Here is a 24,913-nt window from a genome sequence, read left to right as displayed (position 1 = left end):
GCAATTATGGTCTATAATTGAAAATTATTCATTTCTGCGCGCCAAGAGCCCTCTGCAATGATTCATATGCAGGTCCATGGCCTCCTGAATGTCTGGAGGTTATGACAGCACGCAAACCAAAGCGACGCGCAGGATTCACCTTTGTAGGTCGCAATAGTCTTGACTCGTTATTTCTGCGTCAACGACCGTGTGGTGCGCGACATGGTTTTCATGCGAACGACCGTTAGCAGTAGGTACGTAACTCGGCCACGATGGCAGCGTGTTTTGATATAGAAGGCATACGCGCACTCTCCCGTAGGCGGCGAAATGCCAAGCGGCCTCACACATGCACATACGCAGCGCAGAAGCTCCCAGGCAGCGCACTTATCACTCTCGCAAGCCCAGGCGGCACATAACGCCTGTGGTCATCGGGCCGTATACACGCGCCGTTCCAATCACACGTTGCACACCGCCGTAAGTACTCTCCAGAAATTCTTCTGGAGCGCGCTCATCACAATCGCAAACCAAACAGCTATGCACAAAGCCCGTGGTCACCGCTGCAACCGTAGACAAACACCACGATGAGATGCGCACCGAAGAAACAAACCAAACCGCAGCAGCCATCTTTCTCAATCCATGACGTCACATCCGGTAAAAAAAAAAAGCCGCTTTCTTTTGTTTTTTTATGTCTACTTGGCTCATGCGCACTAGGGGCTCGTCCACCGTTCCTGAACGTCAGGTGATCATCCCTCTTCGAAAAGAAGGCGGCAGCTCAATTTGCTCCTGCGACAATGAGTTATTACGGTAAGTGTTTTGTCGTAATTTGCTGCACATTAGACTTCTAAAAATGAGTGTGCGGCTAGCGTTGGGTACCTAATACGCAGTGGCGAGCCTTAGCACGTGAAAATATGCTGGAATTTTCTTTTCACGCTATTGTTCCGGAATCGCGCTTACGCCACGCGTTAAGCAAAACGTTGACCTTTTTCTCAAATGATTATATTTTGGGCCGTATACGCTGAGAAAAATGTAAGAAGGCATTAGCGTCGCGAGCTTAACCTCGTGTCTGTACCATGTACGTTTGAAATAAGTTCTTTGATGGGCAACGACTTGCTAGACCCGAGGTGATAAGCGATAGCAGCTGATGTCCGATTTTCGTGAGTCCTTATGAACTTTATTGTGTGCTAACTGACGTTACCAGAATTTCTGCCGTTTCAAACGCCGAGAGTGTGTGCGCGCTTGCTTGCTATGGAGGATTTTGAATTACCCCTGTCACATGGCAAATCTAATGTCATTCAAACTGAATGACATTAGCTGTAAATGACATTCGGCTCGGCCGTGCGGGTCTACACGGCGGAACAAATGTCATTTGATTGTGATAGCGGTGACGATTAGCGATCTCGCAAAAACGCAAAATTACATTTCAAGCGCGTATAGGATGTTTTCACACGTAATATTTAAAAAAAAAAACGTATCAAAGGAATATTTTTTAAAATAAAAACAAGAAAACCACCGATTTTAGGTGACATCAGTAGACATCACAAGCTGAGGCAAGTCTGCAAAAAATCTGGATTAGGGTAGCGCGCGCACTGGGGACGAGATTTTCTTTTTTGTTAGTACTTGCTGGTCTTTCTTTATTAGAGCAACAATACAAAAAAGGAAATATAAGTGTACTGACAGTTTCTAGAAACAATATTCTTTGGTTTGTTACTGAATTTTCCTGTCTAGGTACGCGCTACTTCTGTCGAGGCTACATTCGGCCGCCAACTGAGGTGTAACTGAGGTCCGGGACCTCAGTTAGCCGGTAAATGTCATTCAGTATTCTCGTGTAGCGCCGAATTAATGGCATTTAGAGCGAATGACATTTGCTGTAAATGTCATTAGATCTGCCGTGTGACAGGGGTATATATTCGTTGAAAAGTTTAGCGGTCAATTTCTTCGCTTGGCAACACTGGAAACGGCCACAGACATGGACGATGCGCCACGGACACGGCGCAGCCTGGGCCACTGCGCCCGCACGCCGAAGAAAAAAAAAAGACACCGGCGTGCGTCATCTGCTCTGTTCCACTCCGATTCTAAACTGTGGCGCCAACAGAGATGTTATTAATCGTACTCACAGTGAACTCGGCGCAATACTTTGTGTTCGGCGAAGAGTTCGTAACGTGAAACACAGTCACATGTTTCACAGTCGTGCTTAGCACGGCCAAGTGCCGCCATCCCGCGGAGCCCGACGTAACGAGTGACGGCGCACTGACACGGTTGCATGGAGGAGAAGAGGGGTGCCTGATCTGCGGGCCGTGCGCACAACGTCGCCTAGCAACAGACGCTTGGCCACAGATATGGCGGCGCACTCGCATGGTTGCCTGCATGCATTCCACGCCATTGAATACCGAGGGTAAGACAGTTTAGGTTCGCGTTGGAAACACCTGCCTCATTGATACATTTATCAAAAAGTACACACAGACAATGAGGCGTCTGACCGAGCATCGGACTGCACTGGCGATGTTTTGAGACCGGTAGCATGGGAGCATGCGCGCGTCCCGGTCTATATGGTATTGCCACAGCTCTCTTTCCTTGCTTTTCCCGATCGACTTGTCTGCGGCACCGCTTTCACCATGAGAGACTTTTAAAAAGCGGGCAGTGTCGGCTCGGCTGCGCGCCGTTTTCGCGTACGTTAGCTTTGCCACTCAGCCAATCGTGTCATCTTTCTTCTCATCCTGCCGCTACACACGTATCGCGTGCACCCTTGCTTACATTTCCAACCGTGACAATTACACGTGTTTTGTGAAAGAGTGACAGAGGAATACAGGGCGCAATTCTCAGTTTTGTCTAATTCATGCTTGGGCGGGCCCGGATTGGCTGAAAGCAGAGACGACCGGGATATGACGCAGCACAGGCAAGGCGGGCATCGCGGTTTCTGTGCATGGCATTGGTTAGAAGCCTCGTGAATGCAACTACGTCACAGTTTAAATGTGGCTAATATATACATGGCTTGCACGTGACGTCACTTCCGCCCGCTCGTAGTTACTGCGCCCATGTTGGAGCACCGCGCGCTGCTCGCTATGCGTAGTTAGAGCCACTAGCTTATTTAGTGGCTCTATGCGTAGTGTGTGTATGTTTCTCGGCTGATGCACCCGACCCACTATAGGCTTACCGCTTTCTGAGCAAGATGCCGCCAGCTTCGAGAGTCGAGGCTCTCGACGCGGCGTATCGTGCGCAGCTGATCGGATCAGCCCGTGCACGCTACGATGAAAAGATTCGGATGTGCGACAGTGTGGATCCCTACACGCTGCAGACGGGACTGGACACCGTGACTGATGTTGCCGAGTTTCCCGAAGTGACGCACGGAGACATCTTGAACTATCTTGTTTACTTCTCCAGTTTTGTGACCTGTCTCATTTTCGTTCTCGTCAACTTCGTTGCTATCTGGGATGGTTGCAACGTCGTCGCCGTGGCTGGGGTCCGTCGGCTGCGTGGACGCCGCCGTGGCTGCGTCGGTCTCAGCGGTCTTTTTCCCTGTATACCGCTTTCTCGATCGTTCGTAACGATCGGTACAACGAGCTTTGGTGCCATAGCCAAGCGCAAGCGACGGCGCCCATTCAGGGTGTGCTCGTCCCAAATCTTGGCTGGCCTGCCTACAAGCACAAAATACACATTTTCTACATTTGTAGGCGGCACTTAGATCTGCTGTAGACGTTGCTGGCTTACCTGTCACAAAGTGGGCACCGCAGACTCAAATGTGACGGCTGTTGGGATTGAGATCGGCACGCTTTATCCGTGATAACCACAGGCGTCGCCGACTCGCACTGAGGTCTTTCGTCCGCTCACACTGATTTGATACCACTTTCGGTAGACGAAATAGGCTCCTGTTCGCCGATTTCTCCCTCTTTGTTACCTCAAGAATTATCTACGCAGCGCCGTATATGCAACTCCTGAAAAATGATGTAATACAACTTGACACAATAATCAGGAAAGCCACAAAGCAGGCCCTGGGTATTCCCACAAACTCGTCCACAACAAAATTACTACAAATGGCAGTCCACAACACAGTAGCCGAGCTTATAGAAGCCCACCTGTCCAATCAAAGGGTCCGCCTTAGCCATACCAAGGCGGGCAGAAGCGTCCTCCGCAAGATCGGATGGCAGCAATCCCACTATACCTGTCACGGCCAATTACCCGAAGAGTGGACTGAGAAGATGGAAAGCAAACCATTACCGCGCAACATGAACCCCACAAGGCACGCCGGACGGCGCGACGCCCGGGCCAGAGCCCTCTCCAGGACCCTGGAGGAAGACGACACTGTCCTCTACACAGACGCCTCCCTGCCCAAACACTCCACAAGGGCAACGGTCGCGGTCACCGGGTTGGACAAGCTGGTCACCTGCGCATCGATCAACACTCCATCTTCAGAGGAAGCAGAAGAAGTGGCGATAGCCCTCGCACTCCTGCAACCTAACGTCACCAAGATCGTTACGGACTCACAAGCTGCGTACAAGAACTACAGATCTGGCTGGGTGTCCCTTGCGGCTCTAAAACTCCTCGAAAAAGCTGGGCCTCCTAAACAAAAGATCGAATTAGTTTGGGTCCCGGCCCACTCCTCTGTTGAGGGCAACGAATATGCTCATCAACAGGCCCGAGCGCTGAACTCCCGGGCCACCGAGGAGGAGGGAAGGGGATGGCAACCCATCACCAGCTACACAGATATAGTCAAATATTACAGGGACGGTAGGAAGACATTCCCACACCCCCACCACTCCTTGACTAGAGCAGAACAAGCAATATACAGGCAAATACAGGCAGGCTCCTTTCCTCACCCCTGCCTCCAGAATAAAATGTACCCTGAAATCTACAAGAACAGATGCCCTCACTGCAATCTACTAGGCACTCTCCAGCACGTCATAGGAGAGTGCAATTTCTCCAAAGACCGCCCCCCACCTATACCCATAAGTAATTCGCCTACTATCCTCATCGTTGACGAGCGATGGGAGATCTTGCTATCCAGCCCCGCCCTGGAAGACCAGCTCCGACTGATCCACAGGGGCCAGGCGGCCCTGGAAGCATATGGAACCCGTGAAGAGGGAGCCACCCCATCGGGCGCTTAATGCGCTCTGTCTGACAATAAAAGTTGTTTCCTCCTCCTCCTCCTCCCTCGAATTCGACTTGCTACGGTTCGAGCAGCCGACAACAGCGCACAACACCATTGTGGAAACGCCGTCCAGTCGCTGCCGCTTCCACAGCCGCGGGGAGACAGCACCGTGTGGGGTATCCGCGAAGTCGGCGGTGCTCCAATATGAAGATTATGCATCCCAGCATTCTCCGTTGTGACGTCGGTGCAAGGCATGTATTGAAACGGGCACAACTCAGATTTTTGCCTAGGGCTAAATCTGCATGCAGCTAAGGCGTATGCCTTAGCTGCATGCTATTTATATTGTAACATACCCTTCTGAAGGAAGCATCGCAAAAGATGAGGACAAAAAACCTTAAACCACGTAGGGCGATCGCTCGTGAACGACCTCAAAGAAAACACCCGGTGTTCTGTTCGGCCAGCTGTTTGCTATGACACTACTCCTCATCGGTTTCCCATCTTGTAAATACATTTACATCGTCACACGACGTGTCCACGCCACCTTGTCACATTCTTGGTGGAGGTTGCGGAGTTGGTGTCAACACCTCATCCCGTACTGCTCGCCCAGCCTTGCTCCACCCACCACGGAGTGGTCGCTCCGTTTGAGTTACTATGCCTGCTGATGGAGCGACTGTGTCGACGACATGCTTCGTCATTAGGTCTCGTCCCCAGAAGTCTTGTATGGTCACCGGACGGACAACACTGATGTGGACGACTGGCTCAGTCTCTTTGAGCGTGTTAGCGCTTACAGCTGGTGGGATTCCACTATCATGCTTGAGAATGTGAACTTTTACCTGAAAGAGGAAAGTCCTGCACGCAAGTGGTTTGAGACACACGAGACCGAGTTGACCATCTGGGGAGTATTCAAAACTAGGCTGCGAGACTGGTTCAGAAAGCAACTTGGTCGCCAGCTTCATGCCCGCAAGGAGCTGACATTGCATGCCCAGAAGTCGACTGAATCGTATATCCAATATATCCCGGACGTCTTGGCCCTTTGCGCGAAGGCTGACAGCACCATGCTGGAGTCCGACAAAGTGGGCCACATACTAAAGGGCATTGTGGACGATTCGTTCCAGCTTCTTATATGCAAAGACTGTGCCACTGTGAATTCCATTATTAAGGAATGCCGGCGATTCGAAGAGGCCAAAGGACGCCGTATAACCCACAACTTCACATGACTTATGCACACAGCAGCTACATCTTTGAGTGAAGATCTGATGGCAGCCTACCAGCACGTCTTCCACGCATAGAAGATCCCGTTCCGTCATCAGCGGATATAACCAAAATCTTGTGCCGAGGTCTGGAGGCTACGGCCCTTACTACTGCAGTGCCATACACGCCCGATCGGGCCGAGCTCCACACCATTCCCGTATCCAAGCCATTGTCCGCGACGAAATAGCCAACATGGTCCTTCACCCTGTGGGCATGATTAACTCTCCGTTCCGGCAAGGGTTCAAGTCACCCGTTTTCCACAACGAACATCCTCCTCCATGCTACCCACGCCGTAACTCTGCTGAGTGGCATACTCGAGACGATAAACCCATTTGTTTTTATTGCTCTGGAGTTGGCCACATTGCCTGGTACTGTCGCAGCCGCAGGGTCTCGTTCTTCCGAAACAGTTACGCCAACTATAGTCCTCGACCACCTTTTGGCTACTGTGATGACCGGCGGAACTGCTGCTCTTCCTGTACTGAGCTTAACGCGACCAACTCTAACAGTCCCACCACCAGATTGAACCATTCACCGTCGCCCCAACGCTGCCAGTCCCGATCAACACAGCCTCACCGCCCCTTGCTGACGTTCGACTACTCTCGACCTCCTTACGAAAAAACTTGGCAATGTAGCTTCCGGAGGTGACACTGCATTCCGGCCTGGCCCAAAAACCCTCTGTTTACTTTAAGGACGGGGGACAACTTGCTGAACGTTCACTTTCTCATGTACCGGTTACTGGCGCCGCTACGAGTTGTGCGAGTCGTGGATGGATGGACGCCTGCTGTTATCCGATATGTGCGCTGCTCGTGTAAGAATTGTTGACCACACAATACCTGAGATGTTTACCGTCCTCAACACATGTCCCCATGACCTGATCCTCAGTCTAGATTTCCTCTCTGAGCACGCGACATGTGCAACAGGGGTTCTCCGCCAGGGCTTCTCCCCTTGCTTCAGACGCTGCCGACGTTCCTCAGCCTCGCTTCTGTTCAACTGAGCATGTTTGCTTGCCGTCACAAACTGTGACGTGCATCCATATGTCTGCGTGCCCTGCTGTTCTCTACGAGGACTACGTCGTGTCCCTAATCACCGATGTGCTGCTCACGCAATGCGTCACCCTTCCTCACACCGTTGTGACAGTGACAAACAACCACATGCATCTTCCTTTCCTAAACTTCGGGTTTTCTCCCAAAGCTCTTCCCCAAGGAATTTAAGTTGCTGTCCTGTTTCCATTATCAGACTTCGAGGTTTCTTCCCTAACTTCGGACGGCTCTGCAGGTCTTGCCACCTCCGTGCTGGGATCCGACGAATTTATGCGCATGATTTCCCCACATGTCTCCAACACATGCCCAAGAGTAGTCTCATTTTTTGGCATCCTAGAGAGACATATTTGATTTCAGCAACCAATCCTTGGGCCAGGCAACAACCGTCAAGCAATGTATCCACACTGGCGATGCTAGCCCATTTCACAGGCGACCATACCGTGTTTCTCAAGTGAAGCACCGTGCCATTCAACAGGAAGTGGACGAGATGCTTAGCAAAAGCTTCATCGAACCTTCCTCCAGTCCTTGGGCATCACCAGTCGTGCTAGTGAAAAAGGAAAATGGCACTTGGTGCTTTTGTGTCGATTACCGTCATCTGGAAAAAATGACTAAGAAGAACGTTTATCCATCACTCGGATTGACGATGCACTCGACTGTCTGCATGGTACCACAGTATTGCTAAGACAAACGCTACGAAAAGCACTTGTAACCTAAATTTCTTAGGTCAGTTTAAAGTTGTGTAAGTGGTCTGTGTGAATGGCGGATACAACTTGGTGTAACACTTGACCAGGGGCGGAGGAAAGTGAATCTGGTGTCACTTATCAAAAAAAGCTTGTGTTTTTATTTTTCAAGCAATGCAGCACATATGTAGAACCTATATGACAACTGAATGGAGTGGACATACTCGTAAAAAGAGGACATACTCTTAAAAAGAGAATGAATTTTTGATTGTTACTGTACAGATGAAATGATGGCGGTTTTCCGGCACATTGAAAAACTCAAAATGATATGTGTAAAACAATGAGCATAAAAAATACGGCACCACCAGTGGTATGAAGAAAATAAGGTCTGCCGTTTACACCTTTTTAAAGTTTATTCAATTCGAGTACCGACTATGGGACTGTTATATACAGCAGCCTTAAAACTGCACAAAAATGTAGGATTTATTGCTACACCTGTGACTCCGCCTTGCGTCTGGTGCTGTCCGGCTACCCCATCCAAAGGTTCAATGTTATCAGTGGTGCTTGGACCATCAGCGTGTGTATACCGCTCTACAACACACAGTTTAAGTGACATCCAAAACAAATTATCCATTGAATTGTATCGCTGAGGACACAACTTCTGATAACTCATTTTTGAACGAACGATAAATGCTTTTTTTGCTCTGCGAAAGAGCACAAGCAGATGAACTGGGGGCCGTCTTAAATATGTACACTAGGTCACACTCGGAGAATCCTCCACACAGGGCAGGCGTGCCTACGGCGCCTAAATGGGAGGCTGGCAAGAGGCAAGGCCAATGAAGGAAAAGCCTCGAGGGGGTTTATTTCGAAACCACCCAGCACGGCCTTCTCCCAGGGGTCCTTCATTGGTTCACGGCCAAACCTGTTTGGCTTGGTCGTGAACGGGTACACGATGTTGCTTGAGGCTAGCTGAAAAGAGCCCGGCTCCTTTCACTCGTGTTCTTCTGGCCGTCACCTCGTTTAGTTCCCCGGTGCCGGCTTCCCACATGAGTTGTCACCTCTTCAAATGACGTCATGTCACTCGACCCGCCATCTGATTGGATGACTGGGTTTCCACGTGGCCCATGACGTGAGCGTGAACATGCACCTGGCTTTTGAGCGAGGGGGACGGCGCCTCCTCGCCGGCCACTCACGGGTTTCCACGATTCCTCCTCTCCGCAAATGACACCTACAAAACTGATGCAATTGACCTCGTTCTGCCTTCGGTTTCATCTTCCGTCACCTGCAGCATGTCTTTCAGGGAAATAGACACTGCATAGACAGCATGTCTTTCAGGGAAATAGGAAATAGAACTGATCTTGCTAGGAGGAGGAGGAGGATAAACATCTTTATTGTGTAGTAAATTTGTATGGCGTCATCAGGAGGTGGAGTACTCAGTCCAGGACCCCATATGCTTTGCCAGCCGCTACAGCCCGCTCCATTAGTCGAAGCTGGTCGGACAGGTGTGAGCTGGACAGGGCGCGCCTCCAGAGCTCGTGAGAGTTGTATGGATTCGGTTTGGGGAGAGGGTGGGAGGGGCATCCACCAACCATGTGGAAAAGAGTGCAGTCTGCTTCACAGAATGGGCAGCTAGGGGACGCAATTTGTTCGGAGTAGTGGCAGACTCTTTTTGGGTGGGGAAAGGTGTTTGTTTGCAAGGCACGGTAGTGGTGTGCCTGCTCGATAGATAGGTGTTGGTGTGGTGGGGGAAGGGTGCGTCGGGCCAGGCGTAGATGTTGGGTCATTTCTCTGTATGCCAGAAGGGGGGTAAATCTCTCCAAGGCGGCGTCTTCACACCTCGTGCGGCGTGTCATTTCTCGCGCAAGGTCGTGAGCCGTCTCGTTCCCTCTCACTCCCAGATGGGCTGGAGTCCATACGATCTACATTCTCTGCACCAACACGAATACCCCATAGCCTTTTTACATGGAGGCTGCAAAGCCTGCCACTTGTGTGTGGTGCGTTGTAAATGGGCCTCACTTTACCTGCACAAGGACAATAAGTGGCATCCCCAGTATTCTTACAGCTGAGGGACGCGACATTTTAATTATGGTAGAAAACAGTGCGAGCAAAAGCACAACACTTATATTTACACGCGTTACACTTACCCGCCACAGTGGCTGAGTGGCTAAGGCGTTATGCTCCTGAGCCCAAAGGGAGGTTCAATCTGCTGCTATGCATGGTGGCCACTTTTCAGATAAAGGTGAAAAGCAAAAATGCCCATGTGTTGAGGTTTTTGTGCAAGTTAAAAGACCCCCAGGTGGTCGGAATTAATCTAGAGACCTCCCCTACGGTGTGCCTCAAAGCCCAGGTTTAACGTCGGTGTGCTAAAACCCCGAAGTTTGAACTTGAACGGGCTTGAACTTGAACTTGGTAAACCTACCAGGAACGTGGTGTTGAACCGACTCATTCAGGCAGTAATGTCTGCCTATACTCTGACATTGTCAGTAATGGTGCGCTAGTTGCCTGGGCAATTTCCTTTATATGGTCTAACTTTTGTTGAGATGGACAGACGTATTTTATCAAAACCTGACAAGTAACTGCTAGTTTCTAATTCTTTATGAGTGTAGGGAAGATGTTATTAGCTTTTTCTTTGCTCTAAAAGGTTTCGGGCCTTTTATTTCCTTGTGGGCATTCTGGATTGCCAGCACTTCAGTTACCGCGGGTACGAAATTTGCTGCAGAAATTGCCCGCAGGGGCGCCTTGCGTTTCAAGGTGACGGTAGTGGCGACACCGCGGACCCCGAGCCCATGTGGGTTGGACCCACCCACGCCCTCGGCTGTGCGTGGCTTTGCCGTGTCCGGGGAAAAGGGCATCCTGGTGGTTGAGCCAAAGCCAGGGTTGTTTTGGACCTTCATGGCCCCCTGGCAGAGGCAACACACCACTTCGGCCCCCGCTTCCCGTAGACGGTGCCCCCAGTCTGACCCGACCTGGGGGGAATCAGCCAGTCGCCTTTTCCTGTCCTCTTCTTCATTCTTTTCCTTTCCTATCGTCTTTCCTAACCCTGTCCTGTCATCTTCTCTCTTCCTTATTTCTCCGTTTTTTCTGCAGGCGGCGAGGGTTAACCCTGTGCAAAGACGTCACTCTTGATTTCAAGCATAGGGTTATAGTGGCAAGGTACGGTTAGCGTGTGCTGAAAAAGCCACGTTCCCTTGTTGGGCTCGGTGGTGGGCGACCGGCCTTGCCACCGAACACATACTTGTTGTATGGCATCTTCTAATCCCTTTTCCATGAATCGCTCTCTTAAAAGGGGGCGCACCGAGGCAACCACCTTTGAATTTTTTCTTTCAAAGAGGCAAGAGTGTTTTCCACGCTTTCACGTGATGCACTCGGAAAATGAGAACACAACAATGAGAAAGATGTCACCATTTCTTGTGTCGAAATGTCTGTCGAACCTCATTGGGGCTGGCTACAAGGCACAAAAAATGTCCAATGGCGACCTGCTGATTGAAGTTAAAGACAAGACTCAGTGTGACAAGCTCCTCAAAGTTGACAAAATTGGTGACAACGCTGTTACTGTCAGTCCTCACCGCTCCATGAACACCGTGCGTGGTGTCATAAGTGAAGCAGACCTCCTAGACCTTACTGAAAATGAACTCCTTGAAGGCTTCCATGAGCAAAATGTCATCAAAGTTCAGCGGATAGTCATCCGCCGCGAAAACAAAGAAATCCCCACCAAGCACATTGTCCTCACCTTTGGCACAACGGTTCTCCCGGAGACCGTAGAAGCTGGCTACGTGAAAATCCGAGTCAGACCTTACATCCCCAACCCGCGCCGGTGCTATACTTGTCAGAAATTTGGCCACGGATCACAGAGTTGCAGGGGTAAGCAGACATGTGCAAAATGCAGCAAAACCGACCATGTGTCCGAAAGCTGCACTGCCCCACCACACTGTGTCAACTGCAGCGGTGACCATGCTGCATACTCACGCTCATGCCAGCAATGGAAAAAAGAAAAAGAAATCATTGCGTTGAAAGTAAAAGAAAACATCTCTTACCCCGAAGCACGCAGGCGTCTTGCTATCACGCATAAGATAGCATACGCCGACGTGGCGCGTCAGGGGGCGGCGCCACGTGCGGCAACTGTCCAATCAGGGACCTCGTTCAGAGGGCCTGAGGGGACATCATCAGCCCCCCAGGTGCAAACAGCGGCACCTGCTGCACCTCCAGGAAATGGTGGCCCGAAAACGGCCAATGTGTCAGCTGCAGCCTCGCGGTCTGCACAGCTGCCTAACACCACTGAGACGGTCGTAACCTCACAGGAGAACCAGAGGCCAGCCAAGGCCCCAGGTCTCAAACCGTCAACAAAGAAGCCTTCTTTGGAGGCTATGGACACAAGTGAGCCATCCTCTACGTCAATCACGCCGAAGGATCGCCACAAACCACTGGAGTGTACGAACTCCCAGGAACTGATAAAGAAAGCAGAGCTCCCTAAGGTGTCTCCTACTGGAAAAGGCTCTGGCAGCTAACAAGCTGAGCCTGCCTTTAGTAACAAACGCCTCAATACTAGCAATGGCTTTTTGTAGTGTACTGCAGTGGAACTGCAGGGGGCTTCTGAAAAACCTGGATGATGTTAAAGAGCTGCTCTGGGAGCATGCACCTCTGGCAGTGTGTCTCCAAGAAACCCACTTAAGCAGCAAACAGACAGACTTTTTACCCCAGTACATCACATACAGAAAGGACAGGCAAAACACCAACCAACCATCGGGTGGTGTGGCCATTATCCTGCAAAGGTCAACCACAGCTAAGGAAGTTAAACTCAAGACTGAACTAGAGGCTGTAGCTGTGAGAGTTATATGGTTGCAGCGATTAATAACAATTTGCTCCATTTACATTCCCCCAGACAAGCGACTACAGAAATCTGAATTTGAAAATCTAATGGACCAGCTGCCAGAACCGTACATAATAGCAGGAGACTACAATGCCCATCATCCTCTCTGGGGCTGTGAAAACTACGATTCAAGAGGGCGAATGATAGAAAAATTACTAGTCTCCACTGGAGCTTGCATACTGAACAAAAAGAAGCCCACATACTTTAGTCCCACGCACAAAACATCCTCATCAGTTGACTTAGCTCTCTGCACTGCTACTCTCTTCCCACTACTGGACTGGCACGTCCTGGATGACCCTTATGGAAGCGACCACTTTCCAATCGTGCTGAAAGAGAAGGTAGTGTCGACACATGGGCAGAACAATGTACCACGATGGAGGATGGGGTCTGCTGACTGGAAAACGTTTCGACAGCTCACCTGTCTTCCACGTGACTATCTAGATTCACTGGACATCGACAGCGCACTTTCTTTTATCGAAAAGCACATAATTGAAGCTGCTAGTGAATGTATCCCACAAAGTTCTGGTAACCCAAAAAGAAAGCCGATTCCTTGGTGGAATGAGGACTGCCAAAGTGCTAGGAAAAAACAAAATGCAGCATGGCGCCTCTTCCGTAACTCTCCCACGACTGAAAACTACATAAACTTCAAACGCATCAAATCCCAATCGAGAAGAGTGAGACGGATAGCAAAAAGTGAGAGTTGGGAGAAGTACATAGAGGGCATTAACTCTTACACCGACCAAAATAAAGTATGGAATAGGATACGCAAGTTGCAAGGGCAGCAGACTTGCCCCCGCCCTCTAGTTGATAATGCTGGTGGCACTCTGGAAGATCAGGCGGATGCACTGGGAGCATACTTTGAGTCGGTTTCAAGTGCAGCGCACTACTCAGCCAAGTTTCTTAAATTGAAACGTAGGGAAGAAAAACTGCAACTTCATCGTAAATCACCTCCAAGTGAGGCATATAATGCTGAGTTTTCTATTGCTGAGTTTGAAGCTTGCCTAAACACACTTGGTAAAGCAGCACCTGGACCTGACAATATTCACTATGAAATGATCAAGAACTTGCACCCAGAAACTCAACTTGCATTACTATCACTTTTTAATAGGATCTGGAACAATGGATATATCCCTCCAAGGCTGAAAGAGGCCATTGTTGTTCCAGTATTGAAGGAAGGGAAGGACCCAGCAGTTGCATCTAGCTACAGACCTATAGCTCTGACTAGCTGTTTGTGCAAAGTATTTGAAAAAATGATCAACCGAAGATTAATGCATTTTCTAGAAGCAAACAGGCTCCTGGATCCATTCCAGTGTGGCTTTCGAGAACAAAAATCCACGCTTGACCAACTTGTGCGCTTGGAGTCCCAAATAAGATATGCGTTCGCGCATAAACAGTACTTTCTGTCTGTATTCTTTGACCTTGAAAAGGCCTATGATACTACTTGGCGGTTTGGTATATTGAGAGATCTTTGTGCCCTTGGGATACAAGGAAATATGCTAAAAACAATTGAAAGCTACCTCTCTGATAGGACATTTCGTGTAAGGATCGGCAGCACTCTGTCTAAACCATTCACACAAGAGACAGGGGTGCCGCAGGGAGGTGTGCTGAGCTGCACACTTTTCATTGTAAAAATGAATTCCCTACGCACTGTACTTCCGCCAACCATGTTTTACTCAGTGTATGTTGACGATGTGCAGATCGGCTTCAAGTCCTGCAATCTCTCCTTTTGTGAACGCCAAATTCAGCTGTCAGTGAATAAGCTGTCCAAATGGGCAGATGAGAATGGCTTCAAATTTAACCCCTCAAAAAGTGCCTGTGTACTGTTCTCGAAAAAAAGGGGCATTGCCCCTGCACCAGAAATCTACTTAAATGGACAGCTGCTTCCTGTTAAAACAGAACATAAGTTTCTCGGATTGATCTTCGACTCGAGACTCTCGTTCACCCCCCACCTGAAGCATCTGAAACTGAAGTGTTTGAAGGCAATGAATGTGCTTAAGAATCTAGCACACATGAAATGGGGCACTGACAAGAAGTGTCTACTACACCTGTACAAAAGTCTTGTTTTGTCCCGCCTAGATTATGGATGTGTAGTTTATGGGTCAGCCTCTAGCACTGCACTGAAAATGCTTGATCCTATCCACAATTTGGGCATCAGGTTGGCCACAGGGGCCTTCCGCACTAGTCCAGTACTGAGCCTCTATGCTGAATCAGACTGTTGGTCTCTGGAGTACCAGCGAACTTTTATTGGTATTATTTATGCCCTGAAGGTTACGTCACAGCCCGAGCACCCGTGTGACTCCCTGATTAGAGATAACTCAAGAATGCTGCTCTTTTCAAATCGACCTTCCTTAGCTCAACCGTTTCCACTGCTGATCAATTCCATCTCTACAAAACTATCGATCTCGTTTGATGACACTCTCAAAATGACCCCAGATGAATGCGTGGCACCCTGGGATACAAGCATCATATCATGCGACACCTCATTTAGACAAGTAGACAGGAAAGGCTCACTATTGGAAGTCAAACAGCACTTCGCATACCTCCAAGACAAGTACAAGGCTGCTCAGTTTTTCACTGATGCATCGAAAACCAAATCGGCTGTGGCCTGTGCAGTTGTTGGACAGCATCTTTCAATAGCAAAAACAATGCATAAAAACACAACCATATTTACAGCAGAAGCACACGGAGTATATCTGGCTGTGGACCACATTATCACAAGCAAAACACAAAAGTCTGTTATCTTCACAGACTCACTCAGCGTTGTCACGGCCCTGTCCACAGGAAAGGGCACCAAGAATCCCACATTTACTGCCCTTCTTAAAGCTCTGTACAAAGCACACCAGCTAAATTTAGAAATTATAGTGTGCTGGGTTCCTGGCCATTGTGGCATAGCTGGCAACGAGGAAGCCGACCAGGCTGCTGCCAGAGCAGCTGAAAGAACCAGTATTGACATCACGCAAGTACCTTACCTGGATATGAAACCAGCAGTAAAACACATACTCCTTCAGCTCTGGCAGAAAGAATGGGACGGAGAAGTAAACAACAAGCTTCACTTGGTACAACCTATAATCGGCCGATCAGCTGCCAGGGAAAAAAACAGGGCCTTTGAGGTCTGGCGATGCAGACTACGAATAGGACACACACATGGCACGCATTCCTACCTCCTGACTGGTGACCAGCCGCCAAACTGTGCCAGATGTGGCGAGGGTCTTTCAGTCCTCCATGTTTTGGTTGAGTGCTCGGCCATGGAACCAGAAAGGAGACGCTATTTCCCGGAAATGTACCGTAAGAATATGCCACGGCACATTGCAATGTTTTTATCAGACTGTCCTGTGTTCGAGTTCAGCAGAGTTTTAGAATACCTTGATGATATCGGTTTTTTAAAGCAGGTTTGTTTTAGAAAGTAGCATTCTCGTCCGCCTCATTACCTTGTTCATCCGTAGGGTTCTATTTACCATTGCCCTATACACCGTTAGCTCATTCCATGCCTCATCACACTCCTCACTCATCTTTTGGATCCGGCCCTTTACACCGAAGTAATTTTATGCACTATTTGCACTCATTTCATTAGCACATTTTTACCTCATCGTAGCAATGGCGCTCTTGGCCTTAGATGCCCTTGCGCCAAAAAACCCCACCAAAGAAGAAGATGCTGCAGAAATTGAGGCTCTCTTGAGACTACCATTGCGAATGTACTAAATGAGTGGATTGCTTGCAGCGATTGAATCACTGAAGGGTCACCCGCTTGTATTTTTCACTTTTATTAGGGCCGTCTTCGTGTCATTACTGTGGAAGACGCAGGGGACAGGGAAATTCAGTCTCGTGTCAGACTGACAGCCATGGCGAGGTGAGGCCCTGCTTGCAATTAAAGAGTTTGGCATTTAAGTGCATGACGGTATGCTTCAATTCATCCACACTCACAGTAGCGCCTTGTTGATACTACTATTTTCAGGAGGCTGTGAAGCAGGAACCTACTACCAGAACTTGTATCGAGCTGAAAATGTTATTAAACTTCTGTATCTAGCTGAATTGTTATTAAACTTCTGTAATTGAGGAATGCAACAGCTATCCGTGGAGTGTACCTTATTTATCGGTGTGTAATGGTACAGCGCCGTATGCAACTGCACACAAAAAACATTGTGATTGGAGTAAACATGGCCTGCTTCGCTTCCGTGTGCTGTGACCGAAACAGATTTCATCTGAAACACAGCCACACCGTACTTGGTCACGATTTTCAGTTTTCTGATATAACTTTGCAGGAAAGTGAGCATTAAATTGTTTTTCGGTCACCGCACAAACTGTCCATGCCCTGTGTTCTGAGAAGCCTTTTAACAGGCAAAATAGGAAATGCAGGGCCACAAGTCCTGTGCATATGGGGGCCAAATTTTTGGTGGCCCGGAAGCAGAAAGTCAGTTGGAAGCAGTGCTTGAATCCTGTCTGCTGATTCTTGTCATCATTCTCAACGGGAGCCTTAACCAGATAACTGCAACTTGTTAAGGCTGTGCTTTTGTGTTCCTGAGTGCCTAGCTTTTTCACTGTGACCAACAGTCTGATTCACATCTTGTCTTTACAGTTCTCCTTTGGAAAATTTCTTGGACAAGATGCCGAGTTGACCGATGTGGAGTTTGTGGTGCAGTGGAAGCTATCTCCCGAAGTTCGGTCATTCAAAGCGCACCGGCTCATTTTGGCTTTGCAGAATGACGTGTTCAAGGCCATGTTTTATGGTAACTTCGCCAAAGAAGACAAAGTGGTCATTTCTGACTTACATCCAGATGGCTTTCATGGTCTGCTTCAGTAAGTGTTTCTTCGTATAAACACAGACAAGGATGTTTTCCAGTCATTAGTCTCCAAAATTTTCACCGAACAGAAATTTCTGCAAAAAATGAAGCTGATACTGCCGTGCGCTTGCGGCGAGCAAATGTGTGCAATGCCTCATTTAAAAACTTTCCAGATGTAGGAGTTACAATTCCTCTCTACATTTTAGAGTGGCTTCTAGCTAAGGCACAATAGAAGCTAATTGTGACTTGTTATCCTTAACGGGTATTATATGTAGATGAATTCGGGACGGAAAACTGCCCGCAGAAATGCACGACTTCCTTTTCGAGTGGTGTGAAAGTCACAGAACGAGTTGGAAAAGAGTCTCCTGACGTGTGCACGAGGATGCAAAGCAGAAAGGGCAGCAGGAAAAAAATCTGTGAAGGAGAGCACATGCAACCTACAGAATTCATTTCGTTTGGTAAAATGCATGTTAGGTTAATAAATAAAGTAAAAGCTTGGTAATTCCGACAGCATGAGGAAGCCATCTCAGTTGGAATTACAGAAAGTGAATAACGACACTACACTGTGATCGGGAAGCAGCACGACGTGTCAACAATTTGATGCTTTGATGTTCACGATTGCAGTCTGCCTTTTGTATGTGAAGGCGACAGCCATCACCTATTCCCTAGCGTGCACATGTAGCGAAAGGCCTCCTCTTTTCCTTATCAAAACTTAAAAAGAGACGCGTGGCATTCGATCCGGTCACGATTTCTGCGCTGTAAGGCTGCACTGGTGCTTCGTCTCCTCTTTCTCAGTCATAGGCAGGAACAGGCTGTGCACTTCTGACCTAAGAAGTGTCTCACACTGTCAGCATGCCACACACATTACTGAACTTGTGTCCACACCATCGGTCGTTAATGAGTGTTGCTGTTGGATAATTTTTTATAGAACTAAATTAACTGTAACAATATTTCTCGTTACAATTACTCCACAAAAAGTCAGTCTTACAGTTAGAAATTTCCGTAACTTAAAAGTAACTAGTTACAGTTACAAGTTACTGAAAAAAGTAACTAGCTACCGGTAACACGTTACTAGTAACTAGTTACTGCCCAAGTCTGGCTGAATGTTTGTCCGGGGCAGGCGAGCTGTCGTCACATTCGACTGCTTCCTTAGCCTGCAGCGCTGCCTCTTGCCATGTAGAAACGAATTCTTCCATTGTAGTGGTGCTGCGGACTTGTACGCTCTGCCGGAAACACTGCCGATCTATAATTTTGTGTGTTCTCGTTTGTTTAGAAATTGCTTTCCCGTCAGTTGTATTTGAATTGGAAAATGGTCGCTGCCCCAAGTAGTATCGTACACACTGCAAGAGCGGACAACCCCACATGGAGCGCAAGTGAGGTCCGGGGGGGAGTCATTTTGGGAGCTATGTAAGCCCAGACGTCTACAAACTGCAGTATCATGCTTTCCATGCTGGGTCTTGTGCTGAGCGACGATGCGCTGGAGCTTGTGCCGCCGCTTGCAGGTGTTGCGCCGGCGGCGACGGCAACTCCCTAGGCCTGTTAGGCCAAGCGGAGGTGGTAGCGTGGCAGATTTCCAAAAGGCTGTAACTGACCGTTGGGTTGGTCTTCGGCCACGATGTTGGTGTCGGTGTGGCTTGCCGGTTCTCGCGGTGCACAAATTACCAACGTGGAAATGAGCTAAACTGCAAGACAGGGGGTCCAAAAACGGAGCCGACGAGAAATGGGTTCGCATTGTGTGCCCCCTACCGGTCCACCTCCTGGAAAATTTGAAGTGCTGCTCAACAAATGTGTGCTGAAAACACTACTGAAAAATTTTGAATCACTTTTTGTTGCATTTGTATTAAATTTACAGATTCTTCTACAGTAGGCAGTTTCAAGCGAACAGTATCACTGATGCCATCTACACCAGGACCGCGGCCGCAAAGTACTTGGTCACAGAACTGGTCACACTGTGCACAACGTACATCGAAGGCAACCTTAAGCCTAAGGATGTTTGCTTCTACCTGGATCACGTACTAAGCACGGGGGAAAATGACGCTGTTGCTCCCGCCAAGATGCTGCTTCAGTCTCGGAGTTCAGTGGTGCTTAACTCCAAGACATTTGAGCACTGTAGTGCTCAGACTGTGAGCTTCCTTTTGGACAATGTGTGCAATATTGACGAAAATGCTGTTGTGACCTTTGCATACAAGTGGGCAATGAGACAGTGTGTCAAGAAGGGCGGGGCGGGTGATCGGGTTCCTGATATGATCAGGAAGCATATGCGCCCTTTGTTTCCAAAGCTGCGGTTCCTTGCACTCACAGCCGATGAGTTTGTGAGGGGACCCAACACGTGGCATATCATGACTGACACCGAAGCCCTGGCTATACTCTGCAACATTGTAGCACAGGGTTCGATGCCACTGCCAGCAGGATTCTGTTGCTTGCGAACACAGCGAGGCTCAAGTGCCCTGGAGAACACATTACCCAGGACCATTAAGCCTTCGAAGACTCACAGAAACACTCACATGAGAGGTTATTAATCATACTAGATGAGTTAAAACACACTGGTGCCATTCAAGGCCAATTGCACTCAAATTTCACCCTGGCTAAATGCCTTCGAAATGTGTAGTAGGTACCATAAGAACTACTGCGACGCGACCGGTAGCTCTGTGCACTGCGTGGTTATTCAGTTTCAGGCAATCAAAATAACGCCCTTGCAGACGACAAAGCACCTGCCGGCGTGTCGCGCAAACAACCATTTAGCGGAAGTGACATGCCAGCCGTCCAGGCCGATCGGCCTGCCTCGCAGCGGGAGAATCCAGGAAACTCGTATTTCGCGTCGGTACGCCTGGTCTTCATGGCTCCCAAGAGGCTTCATTAACCGTACGGTTCTCTCCTTTTTGAGTGTCGTTGCGACATCATGCCTGCGCGGTGTGCTGCTGTCGGAGTGCACGAATAGTGCTTGCGGCACAACCGCTCGCTTTTCCGCGCGCCTCCCACACCCCCGCACGCGCGCGCTCGCACTCTCGTCCTGGCTGGCCGAGCCGGCCGCGTCGGCCGGTCCGCACAGCTCGCACCGTTAGGCCAGGCCGTCTGGCCGCTCGCGCCGACGGCTGATACGTCACTTCCGCCTGCCCGTAATGGCCGCGTTTTACCCAGTTTTGTTTTCAAAATCGTCGATTTTTGCTGGTCGCTTGCGGCGTAATTACGCACATTTTAGGCGTCATACTTCATACATCGCGGTCTTTTTAGTCATACTGTGCAGGAACAGCGACCTATGCAGGAACAGAAATTTTGAGTGCAGTTGGCTTTTAATGTGCTGGAGCCTTTTGATTCTGGTATGGTCACAAGTCGTGTCTCAAAGCGATAAACAGAACCAAAGATTTTAAGGCTAACCTTTAAGTGCCTCATTGTGTAAAAAACTAGTGTTGTCATTGTGTGGTATACGAAATGGCCGCCACTGAAAAATGCCAATAACTTCACAACGTGATTTTGCGTCAGAGGCTGCAACACCCTGTATGTGTGAGGCCTTTACTTTTCATCTCAACTTCAGATCGACGAAAGTGAGGTTAAGATTGTAGCTGACGTTCAGGGGAGGTTCAAAATCAAGAGAGCTTAGTTTTCAGAACAGACAACATACTCCTATTTTATTGTGTATAACAAAATGAAATGTCTTTTAAGCAAATACCATTTAAATTTGTGTTAAAAGTTTCCTAATGTTTTGCAGCGTTATGTGCATTAACTGTTCATTTTAATGCATGAATGTCCGATACCCGAATGCCATACACTTATTTGTTTTCTTTAGACGTGGTAGTTATAGTTATAATTTTCATTTTGAAATGAACATTCCTTGGTTATAGCGACTGAAGCCAACACACAACTTAGCTGAAGTCAAAATATAGCTATGGTGAAGTAAAAAAATACAGTTAGTTTTTGCAAATAACCATAGTTAGTCAAAATAATCTTAAAAGGGTACGAGGATAGGTTTGGTGTGGTTACAGGCCCTTGAGGCATCTCCCACACATGCTGACTGGTGTCACTAGGTGATGTAACTTCACGGCCTGTTTGTTACAAACTCAGATTTGATAGGTAGCACCAAAGACGTGGTGCCATCTCTATGTAGCACTTGTAACAAAATTACACTGAGCCGTAGCTGAATCTAGTCTGGACGTGTGCTGTAAAAACATCAAAAACTATCTGTTAATTATGCTGGCGTTTTCATAGTGGAATGTGAGTTCCAGTTGGTAGCTAAGTTTAAACTGAATGTAAACCTGCTTGAAGCTTATCATCTGAAGCATCCACAGATCCTATGGCCATTCTATTACCAAGCAGGGGTGGTAGTACTCGCCATTTGCGCCACGCTGTGCCATCCTGCTGCAAAAGGCAGCATTGTGCCAAAACTGCTCCCAGGCGGTGCTGTACATTGTCGGGAAAATGTGAGATTATGCTTATGTCAGTCGCATTGGGCAGGAAGGAGGAGGGACTCATTTGTTGTGCTGTCATTCACGACGTGGCACGCTCTGGTGAGCTCCCTAAAAGACTAATGCTTGGAGTCACCTGTCGCAGTTTCCTGGTCTCCAGATGGCGGCGCGGTTTCACGAGATTGGTAGCCAACTTGGGGTGCGCCAATGCACAAACTTTTGCCCTTGTATGCTGATTGACCGCACAGCTTGCTGTGCGCTGAAGCTGCACCGCCCCTTCAATAAACCCGCATGTTTACCCTGAAAAAGCTTATGAACTGTTGCATATACAACATTTATAAATTGTTACATTTGAATAAACACAATGCAGATTCATGTTATTTCCTGCATAGATAGAAGTGTGCATGTATTTATATTTATATGTATATTTTTTGTACATTGCGAAAGGGCACAGACCTCGTCAAGCCTTCTTTCTCTGGCTTTTTTTCCTGTGCCCCTGGTATCTGTGTTGTTAATACCAAATAAAGATTGATTGAATATGCGAGGGTATTTCTTCTTGTTTTTGAGTACCAGCATTTGTTTTTATGTTCTCTGGAGTCTATCCGGGTTTAGTTATGCAATGCATTGAACTACCTCATTTCCTCATTGTTCCATTTTCTCTTAATTTCTTTTCGCTTAGTTTCTTCTAGTTTTTCCGCTTGTCTAGAGGCTCGTTCTGTGCAGAATGAACTAAAACCTTCAACAGCGTAAGTGCAAAAGAGACATTCTGCCTATCTCCGGCCTTCTCTGTGCTCTTTGTCACTACTGGGATGCTTTTGTAATATCACGAACATTTATCTTCATTTGTCTAAATGTAGCTATTCTACGCATCGCTTATCTGTTTTCTCGAAATTGTTCTGCCAGCCGTTATGTTTTAATTACGGGAAGCTATATTTTAAACTCATTGTGATAGTGGTTGGCTCAGAATTGATGGAGTGTTGAGTAAGAACGTTGAATTTTTGTTTTTTTTTGTGTTTTCTAGAAATAAATATTTGTAAATATATATTGTTTGACTCTGGAAATATGTTTCAAAACAGACTTGCACTGTTCTAAAACTCATCATTTGGTGTGCTAAAGCTGCTCCAAAACTCGTTTTATCACCCAAACCTGCACCAAAACAGCGTTATTCTTGCTCATTGAGCTGCTCCAAAAAGTTCAAGCCTACTTCCACCCCTGATTCTCTCATTGTAGGGTTGACCTTGATTGACCCCGACGCCGACACGCATGGTACAAAAACTCAAGGAAGGCCAAACCGAGCAAGAGCGTGATAGCCATGTATGAGAGCTGATTAAAGATCGCCAGTGCCAATTGATGATTGTCAGAGTGATTTTTATTGTGTATTAAGATGAAATAATGATTGGTAGTGCAGTTAGACCTGGATGTAACCAGCCTGTGTGTAACGAATTCCTTGATTCGGCGAAGTTTTTCAATTCCCCACTGGCAGCCCCATTGAAGCCCATGTGTTTGCGACCCTGTGTAGTGAAGCGTTGCGGCGGGTAACCCAGAAGCTGATCCGTTATTATCCTGCACTTGTACTGAAAAATCGCCCGGAAAAATGAATTTAGCAAATACTAGCGCTACTGTAAGGAGCCAGCAGCAACGAAGACTGGAATCGCCTAAAAACGAAATTCGTCGTGATGATGACCAAAGCGGCTGGCGGCATTCCGTGGCTAACGTAGCATCCACTTATGGTTTTGCTTGTGTAGCGTTACACTACACCAGGTAGCAAGAGTACCTACACTTCACGTTTGTTTTCGCTAGCACCACAAACTACCGTGCGTTTCCACGTACGAGAACGGTTTCGGTTCGAGACTTCATTTCTGAGGTGCTAGGCCATCCTGTCGGCGTGTAGCGCGCTTCTCCACTGGTATCTGCGATATCAGTTCGTCAATGATGAGTTCTGCTGCCAGAAACAGAAAAGCTGTGTCTTTTCAAGACAAGCGCATAATTTTAGATGCTGTCGTTAGCTAGCACCCCTTCAACAATTCTCAGCGAGGTAAATAGCATCAAGCTCGCAAAAGGCCACCCTATTAGCAAAAGTTTGGTTCTTGAAACGTAAGTGTTAAGGCGCCGAAAAGAGTCAAAGGCAAAAGTGATGCTTAAAGTATACGGGAGTAAGCAAACTTGTTTACCCGCCGCGGTGGCTCAGTGGCTAAGGTGTTGTCCTGCTGAGCACGAGGACGCAAGTTCGATTCCCGGTCGCGGCAGCCGCTTTTCTGATGGAGGCGAAAAGCAAAAAACGCCCGCGTGTACGAGATTTCGGCACACGTTAAAGATCTCCAGGCGGTCAAAATTAATCCGGAGCCCTCCACTACGGCGCGCCTCATCGCCTGCGTTGCGTTGGCGCACTTTAAATCCTACAATCAAATCAATACCTTGCTTATTTGGAGTGCCGTGTAGTGCCTAAGCTCGTGTGGAAGCAGTAGGCGCAACATATGCAGTGTTTCGCTGTGAAATAATTCCCCGGTGAGTTCACGATCACTCATCAGTGATGTCTGGCATTTTGTCTTCGTTTCTGCTTCATTCCCGCAAGCTTCACCTCGCAACCTGTATGTAACGAAAAATTGCGAACTTTTGTCAACTTCATTACATCCAGAATCCAGGTATAACTGTAATTATTTGGGCGGTGGGATTAATGTGGATTAAGATAGATTAGGGCGGATTAATAAGAATTAAGTTGAACAATAGTGGATTAACATCGATTAAGGATGGTGAAATAGCATGGCCGCCGTATCCCCGGCTGGTCATATTCACTGGCGTGGCTTGCATACCGGCAAATGTGTGTTGTCTTAGCAA

The 24,913-nt window shown here is 48.1% G+C and overlaps 1 protein-coding gene across 2 annotated transcripts; it reads left to right on the top strand.

Annotated features, from left to right (window-relative positions):
- The first annotated feature begins 670 nt into the window (after window positions 1–670).
- LOC144138787 (uncharacterized) lies at window positions 671–23,426 on the top strand. Of its 2 annotated transcripts, none has more exons than XM_077671254.1 (4): window positions 671–783; window positions 16,668–16,747; window positions 17,474–17,694; window positions 23,309–23,426. In XM_077671254.1, the coding sequence occupies exons 1-4, from the start codon at window positions 771–773 to the stop codon at window positions 23,322–23,324; spliced, it is 330 nt and encodes a 109-aa protein (XP_077527380.1). In that variant the 5' UTR covers window positions 671–770; the 3' UTR covers window positions 23,325–23,426. The 2 variants fall into 2 exon arrangements, with proteins under 2 accessions (XP_077527380.1, XP_077527379.1); XM_077671253.1 differs by lacking the exon at window positions 23,309–23,426 and adding an exon at window positions 19,531–20,289.
- Window positions 23,427–24,913: the final 1,487 nt, after the last annotated feature.

The sequence above is a fragment of the Haemaphysalis longicornis genome, unplaced genomic scaffold (assembly GCF_048455015.1).
Source record: "Haemaphysalis longicornis isolate Haplotype H1 unplaced genomic scaffold, Haemaphysalis longicornis Haplotype H1 scaffold_5, whole genome shotgun sequence".
In the NCBI taxonomy this organism is placed as follows: Eukaryota; Metazoa; Arthropoda; class Arachnida; order Ixodida; family Ixodidae; genus Haemaphysalis; species Haemaphysalis longicornis.
Note: the sequence above shows the minus strand (reverse complement) of the source record. Positions and strands in the feature narration are given on the sequence as shown.